This window comes from Anneissia japonica, unplaced genomic scaffold (genome assembly GCF_011630105.1).
Source record: "Anneissia japonica isolate Jap-2015-1 unplaced genomic scaffold, ASM1163010v1 scaffold284795_len787576_cov167, whole genome shotgun sequence".
Taxonomy (NCBI): domain Eukaryota; kingdom Metazoa; phylum Echinodermata; class Crinoidea; order Comatulida; family Comatulidae; genus Anneissia; species Anneissia japonica.
This window is the reverse complement of record NW_022685813.1, coordinates 176,444-184,913: the sequence shown is the minus strand read 5'-3', so window position 1 is coordinate 184,913 and position 8,470 is coordinate 176,444. Positions and strand designations below refer to the sequence as shown.

Sequence of the window (8,470 nt, the reverse complement as noted above, 5' to 3'; positions counted from 1 at the left end):
TAAATTCATAGTCTGAAAAGTCGGTAAATCTTTTCATCTCGGATACAAAATCTTTACGACTCTGTGAAGGCTCCAAGAAACCAGCAGCTTCATCGTACACCCGATATCGTTGTTCCAAAACCTTCACCTAAATCAAAGTCTTCGGTTTCTTCTTCTCTATCATCAAATTCATCTTCTCGATCATCATATACTGGATTTTCAAAGTCCATTTTTATTTTTATTTTATTAACAATAATAAAAACAAGTATGATGAGTATCGAATACGAAAATAACCCTAGAAAGATTCACAGATATACAGGAAGGGGTCAAACCGGTCTGGAAGGAAGAAGAAGCACTATTAGTATTCCAGTCACTTCGGTAACTGAAGTTCATCCGGGAACGAATTTTACAGACAGGATGCCTATGCTAAGTAACCACGATTATATAGTACCCGGCACCGCAACCCTAAGCTTCAATATCGAAGTTAGTACGACGTCAACGGCAGCAAATTCTATGAATTGGAACGTTGTAAACGAATTCGATCCAACTCGGCCACAAGTTAACTCGGCCACAAGTCAACTCGGCCACAAGTTAACTCGGCCACAAGTCAACTCGGCCACAAGTCTACTTGGCCACAAGTCAACGCGGCCACAAAAAGTTTAGCTACAGTCAACTCGGCCGCAATCCAACTCGGCCGCAAGTCAACTCGGCCACAAATCAACTCGGCCACAGGTCAACTCGGCCACAAATCAACTCGGCCACAGGTCAACTCGGCCACAAGTCATTTACTGGTGTAACCGCTCTACACACAATACATAAGATGATGCCTTAAGATTGAGGTGAGCGGGGTTCGGATAGGCTTGACGATGGAGGCACTGGACTTGGAATGAATCAAATTAAACAGTGTTTGGCTTTAAGTGAGCATATATTATGTCATTAAATCGAAATTATACAAAATAGCAATTAATGCTAAAACGCAGTCAGGTTACAAATAATATATAATATAATAGGTACAAGTTAAACTTAAATTTTGTTGACAAACGTCTTGCTCGATGTATTTGAATCACTCAGTAGGGATGCTGTTGATTCGTAGGTCTTAACACTGTTCACGATTACCAAGTCTTCTGATAGGTGCGGACTCCAATCCTTCACTCAGTATGACTTTGGGAATCTTCTCTCAACACCTGAATTTGTTGAGCAATGGAGAGTGTTAGACAACTAGGTTTCGACAGGAGAACCTACTGCTCTCTTTAGCTTAAGAGTAGATGTTGTCTAATGCTCAAGCCTTTTCTTATTTTAACATTTAATCTACGGACTAAACTACCAATATTATGTATACAGGCCTATTATTCAATGGAACAATATAATCAATATATGGATCATGGACTGGTTATGATAATTTTCAGTGTTTATCATGTAATAGCATTTTAGCTATAAATGCAAATAATAATTTCATTAACAGAATATAAAGTTACTTAAAACACATAATAGGTGAAAGGCAATTTAAGATTAACTTGATAAAAGGGTTGCATATATTATAGACAGTTATATTAAATAATCTAAACATTCAGTTGACTTAACTAAACTGGTTAAGCTAAAAAATAGTAAAGCTATGCTGGTCTTATCTTAATTTGTTGAGCAATGGAGAGTGTTAGACAACTAGGTTTCGACAGGAGAACCTACTGCTCTCTTTAGCTTAAGAGTAGATGTTGTGAATTTGTTTGTGAAACAATCTACTTTTATCTGATTCGTTCCCCTCCCTAATTATCGACAACATTCCTGAGACCCTTTGTTAGGTTACATTACAGGGTATAATTACCCTTCTAGTAGACAAGTGGCTGGCTATTTAGCTAGTAGTTTATACCAATACATAGCCAGTGGTTATCAGGCAAGGTGAATAATCCCATTAATTATTCTTATGGTCAGCAAGCTTCTTTGTCTTGTCTATCTTGGAATTTAGGGAGGTAGGGGAGTTATTTTAAATACTTTCCCTTCTGTACCATTTTTGTACACTGGTTACACTCACCCCTCCAAAATATACGTCCGTCCTCGGACGATGCTCAACAGAATTCAGTTGTAAGAACACCAACATTTACAAAGTCAGACATGCATGCAATATATATATTGCTCAATATACTAAAATATAAATTGTGCCACTATTGTTTATTTATGCAATTTATGAAGTACAACCTTTGAGAAGTGTCAATTGTGATTGCATCATATTGGCAAACATTTGGTTTTGCATCTCAATTACTTTAACCATCATGTTAGATGTTGATGTGACTTGTTGACCGGGGGCATAATAGCCTAACCGTTCAGGCTGTACTCTAACCCGCTGTGTGCGTGGTACATCTACATTAGCATCTGAATTAATTATAGGTACAACTGGATCAACCTCATTTACAACATTAGTTACAATCGTTACCAACATCATCCTGTACAGCTACATTATCAGCAATAGGAACATTAACATGCGGAACAGTATTTTCATCACCAGTGGCTATGGTCTCAGCTACATCATACTGAGGTACATTTACAATAGGTTCATTTTCGATATTATTTATAAGTTGATGGTCTTTATTTACAGTCGGGCCATCCATTACATCAGGGACATGTATTTCGGTGGGTTGTTGAAAAGGGTGTTGTTGAGACTGTATTGGGATGTAGTAATCCGAATCGCTATCATTACTCCCAGGATCAGGTAATCCTGTCTCCGGGACAGTAGACTTAACTGCCCGCTGACGGGTGACAGGTGTCTGTCTTGGTTTACTAGTCGGGATTGGAGTGTTCTTTTTCACTGTGGCAAACCTACATGGTAGTAACATATTTCTATGCAGGGTCCTACTGGGGCCATCACCACTGTCTGGTCCTATCCTATAGACTGGGTTATCCCCTATTTGTTCTATTACCACATACACAGTATCTTCCCATCTGTCAGCTAATTTGTGTTTACCACGTACACAGGTGTTCTTAACTAATACTCTATCTCCTACGTGTATAACACATTCACGTACTTTGCTGTCATATCTGACCTTATTGGACTGTGATTTCTTATTGGCCGTTTCTTGGGCTAACTTGTGGGCTCTATCTAATCTACTTCGTAATTTCTGGGCATATCCTCTTGCGGATGAGGAACCTGCAGGGTTTGGGTCTATTCCTAGTTGAATATCTATGGGGAGACATGCTTCCCTTCCAAACATTAAATAGTAGGGGGACATGCCTGTAGCGTCATTTTTAGTGCAGTTGTATGCATGGACTAATGGTGCTACATATTCCCGCCAGTGTTCTTTCTTTTCATTCTCAAGGGTACCTAACATCTTTAGTAGGGTCTGGTTAAATCGTTCCACTTGACCATTACCTTGGGGGTGGTATGGGGTGGTACGCGATTTCCTAACTCCTAAATAATGGCACAAGTCTTTAATTACCCTAGATTCAAAATCTCTGCCCTGATCTGAATGCAACTGTTTTGGAAAACCATAGTGTTGAAAGACATTCACCCAGAGAGCCCTAGCTACTGTGGTGGCTTTTTTGTCTCTAGTAGGAATGGCTATGGCATACCTTGTGAAGTGATCGGTCACTACTAATACATTTCTAGTGTCCTTTGAATCGGGTTCAACAGACAAAAAGTCGATGCACATTAATTCCATAGGCATGGTAGTGCGTATATTGACTAAAGGGGCCCAGCCTTTTCTTGGTACTCCTCATAATCGTCATCATGACAGGGTGGATCGTGTGGGCGACGGCTAAGTCCATCTGCATCCTGGTTATTCCTACCTGCCTTATATTTGATATCAAAGTTATAATTAACTAAGGCAGCAAGCCATCGTTGACCAGTAGCGTCAAGCTTAGCGGTCGACAAGGCATACGTTAAGGGATTGTTATCGGTATAAATTACAAATCGTTGACCATATAGGTAGTCGGTAAATTTCTCAGTCACAGCCCATTTTAGAGCCAGAAACTCTAATTTGTGGGCAGGGTAATTAGCCTCACTCTTAGACAAACCACGACTGGCATAAGCAATGAACCTTTTTACTCCATCTATCTGTTGGTATAGAGCTGCTCCAAACCCACTGGTGCTAGCGTCAGTGTGGAGGATAAAGGGTGAATTATAGTCTGCAAATCCTAAGATAGGCGATGACGAAAGCTTTTCAATTAACACATCAAATGCTTCTTGGCATGATTCGGACCAGTTACTACCAAAGGGTGTATTAGGACTAGGACGCTTTTCCGTTGACTTTGTGAGTGAGTGGGACCCTTTAAAGGCGCCACGTCGTTTACGGATTTGGTCGTATTTGGTCATGAGTTGGTTTAGAGGCTTGGTAATTTGGCTATAATGCTGAATGAATCTACGATAATACCCTGCAAAGCCCAGGAAAGATTTAAGTTCCTTCACATTGGATGGACGGGGCCAAGATTTAACAGCTTTAATCTTATCAGGGTCTGTACTAACCCCTTCTTTGGAAATTAAATGACCAAGGCATTTTACTGAGGCTTGTGCAAAGTGGCATTTATCAGGATTTAATTTAAGTCCGTACTCCTCTAATCTTGATAATACCCTATCTAATTTAACTAGGTGTTCATCTAAAGGGGATGAAAAAACCAAGAGGTCACCTAAATAGACTAGCACATCAGAAAATGTCATATCTCCCATGCACTTTTCCATTAAACGCTGAAAAGTGGCAGGGGCATTAGTAATTCCTTACGGCATACGGTTAAATTCATAAAAACCTAACAGGCACCAAAATGCAGTCTTGGCTTTGTCTTCTTCGGCCATTTCAATTTGGTAATAACCGGACTTCAGGTCTAGACAAGAAAACCATGCTGAGCCTGTTAGAGCTTAAAGTGTCTTCTATCTTAGGGACATTGTATTGGTCTCGTATAGTTCTTGAATTTAATAACCTATAATCTATACATAAACGTATTTCGTTGGTTTTTTTCTTTCTAACTAAAACTATATGTGAGCTGTATTGGCTCTCCGATTCTCTAATTATATTTTTTCTTAATAAATCCTGGATATGGTCCCTAGCATCTTTAAAATCAGAGGGTGGTATTCGCCTACAGGGTTGACGGAAGGGGGTGTCAACACTCAACCGTATCCTATGTTTAACGGCTGAAGTTCTCCCTATATCTGAATCATTTGTAGAGAAAACATTAGGGTGCTTGTTAAGCACATTTGTAAATTTCCTCTTGTCAGCCTCTGAGATGGGCGAATTTTCAAAATTAAAGGGGTTGGAGGTCATAGTTGAATTACAGTGTGCTTTAGAATTTAGGGGTGCTATCATTTCAGGTACAAAAGCAGTTGCAACCTCAAACTTCTGATTTAATTTTATAGCCTTGCCCAAATTTGATACTGGAATTTTAAGTTTTACCTTGCCCATATGTTCTAACCTGACCACAAGGGGACTAACTGAGAGGCCTCCAGGAAGAGTTGTACCAGAGGGGACATCAATTAGCACATCTACATTTGGTCGGACTGTATTTTTGACAGTGCAATCTACATCTATTGTTGCACCACGGGATATGGTCACTGGGGTACTAACCCTAACAGAACCAACTTTGTCACGATTGGCCTTATTATTATATACTGCAGCCCAAGCAGAGTGTACATTTCTTATGTGGTGACCCTTCCCTTTTTGCCAACCAGTCGTTAAGTCTCGAACAATACTAGTATTTGTGCCCAATAGCATGGATAACCATTTGCCAAGTTTGGGACACACTAAAGCTAATGTTGAGGACTTCTTATGAACGCCAGTCTCAGCTTTAGGAAATGTAATCACTACTTCGATATAACCTAGGTATGGTACATCCTGGCCACCAGCACCAGTGACTATGAGGTCACTTAACGGGTGTAAAGTTTTATTAATAAGATAGGACCTATAAAACGATTCCTCTATACATGTAACTTGGGAGCCTGTATCTAACATGGCATTACATGTATGTCCATTAACTATTACGGTAATAAAACTTGGGTCACCTACTAAATTATTTGGGGGTACCGGTATTGAACATTTGTGTGAATCTATTGTCATGCTAGCGGGCTTAGAATATTTATTATGGGGGGACTTGATTAGAAGTGGTGGTGTAGTCCGGTGTCACTTCTTCCCGGTTACCCTCTGGCGTTTCCCGAATTAGTAAACCTATCAGCTAATTTACGTTGCACAAGAGCAGCATTTGTCGGCTTTGTACACAACCTCATATGGTGTCCACTCTCGCCACAATTGTAGCATATCTTATTTGGAGCATTATTCCTCCTAACAGATGGAGTATGTGGGTTGGGATTGGTGAAGGGTTTAGTTGGAGCAGGGGTTGATTTCATCCTGTCAAGTTCTTCCCTAAGGACGTCGACCTCATGGCTAAGAGCATCATAGTTAAGTGTTGTGGCCGCAGTAATGGCCTTAGAATTAGATAGAGTCGTTGTTTGGGTATTACGCTTCTCAGCCCTGGCCCTACTGTTTATTTCCTCATTCCTAACTTCTTTTATTAGGGTTAAATACGAAGGGGGATTTGGTTTTCTATGTTTTAGGTTAAGTGTAGAGCATAGTAGCTCATCATGAATTAGGCCCCTGATGAATTGGGCCAGCCTCAAATTGTCAGCCTGGGCTACGCCTACTGCCCCTACATTAATTGCCCTAGTAAGATTCTCATCTAAGCGCATTAGAAACTTTGAAGGTAATTCTCCCTTAGTTTGGTACGTTTCCCTAAATAGTGTGTAGAGGTCGTCAGCATCTACAGCCAGACCATATACCTGATTTAGGACATCATGGCATTCTGTAGCTGTACTTTCTGCAGCCACTTTATTAAGGATATTAAGGGCAGAGGTGGAAAAAGACTTTGAATTAAAATACTCTTTTAGTCAGCCTCAGACAGACTACTATCCCTAATTAGTTGCTGGACTAACTGTGACCATGTCTCGAAATCTATTTCATTGGTGGGGATTGGGACCCTTCCTGAAAATTGCCTGAGACGGCGGACACCTGCCTGCCGGGTGGGGGTGTTGTCAACAAGGTGTTTGATGACAACCTCCTTAGTATCTTTGGGGATTGAGTCCAGTTTGATGTCATTAAGGGTCTTCCCATGGCCCTGTAAGAATTTGCTTAACTGGGTTTAAAAGTCATCTATAGGTTTAGGATCCTTCTCTTCCCATTTAACTAAGGACCATGTTTCTAAATCGGACCGTTTAATGACTAAAAGAAGGTCTAGATCTGCCACAGGTTTCGAAAAAGTGATAAGTAATTGGAACGTTGTTTCAGTCTCATCTAGCTTTTCTACAACCTCAGCCTCATCAAACTCCCCTAATTCATTTGGAACTAAATTATCTGAATATGTGACCTTAGCTATACCTCTTAATGCTATAGCATACATAGGGTCAACTTTATGTTTAGTACACCACTCCAAGATGTCCATGTTTAGGTTAAAAGTTAAAATAATTCAAGATTAAAGCAAAATTAATTGTACAAGATAGAATAAAATTAATTATACAAAAGTAGGCCTAGTGATAACAATTAGGCTATATCAATAACATATATAAAATTCAAATCAGTAAGGTACAAATTTCAATGATCATGGTAAATATAAAAATTATATAAGTTACATACAATAGTGTTTAAATAATTAGTGCCTTGTCAAGCCCCACATTGGGCGCCAGTTTTTATGTAACCGCTCTACACACAATACATAAGATGATGCCTTAAAATTGAGGTGAGCGGGGTTCGGATAGGCTTGACGATGGAGGCACTGGACTTGTAATGAATCAAATTAAACAGTGTTTGGCTTTAAGTGAGCATATATTATGTCATCAAATCGAAATTATACAAAATAGCAATTAATGCTAAAACGCAGTCAGGTTACAAATAATATATAATATAATAAGTACAAGTTAAACTTATATTTTGTTGACAAACGTCTTGCTCGATGTATTTGAATCACTCAGTAGGGATGCTGTTGATTCGTAGGTCTTAACACTGTTCACGATTACCAAGTCTTCTGATAGGTGCGGACTCCAATCCTTCACTCAGTATGACTTTAGGAAATCTTCTCTCAACACCTGAATTTGTTGAGCAATGGAGAGTGTTAGACAACTAGGTTTCGACAGGAGAACCTACTGCTTTCTTTAGCTTAAGAGTAGATGTTGTCTAATGCTCAAGCCTTTTCTTATTTTAACATCTAATCTACGGACGTACTAAACTACCAATATTCTGTATACAGGCCTATTATTCAATGGAACAATATAATCAATATATGGATCATGGACTGGTTATGATAATAGTCAGTGTTTATCATGTAATAGCGTTTTAGCTATAAATGCAAATAATAATTTCATTAACAGAATATAAAGTTACTTAAAACACATAATAGATGAGAGGCAATTTAAGATTAACTTGATAAAAGGATTGCATATATTATAGACAGTTATATTAAATAATCTAAACATTCAGTTGACTTAACTAAACTGGTTAAGCTAAAAATAGTAAAGCTATGCTGGTCTTACCTG

General features: G+C 39.1%; 1 protein-coding gene across 1 annotated transcript; it reads right to left on the bottom strand.

The window, feature by feature from the left end:
- Nucleotides 1-6,085: 6,085 nt before the first annotated feature.
- On the bottom strand, nucleotides 6,086-7,040 carry LOC117112924. The gene is made up of 2 exons (XM_033256143.1): nucleotides 6,938-7,040; nucleotides 6,086-6,771 (listed from the first exon to the last, which is right to left on the bottom strand). The coding sequence occupies exons 1-2, from the start codon at nucleotides 7,038-7,040 to the stop codon at nucleotides 6,086-6,088; spliced, it is 789 nt and encodes a 262-aa protein (XP_033112034.1).
- Between the last annotated feature and the right edge of the window lie 1,430 nt (nucleotides 7,041-8,470).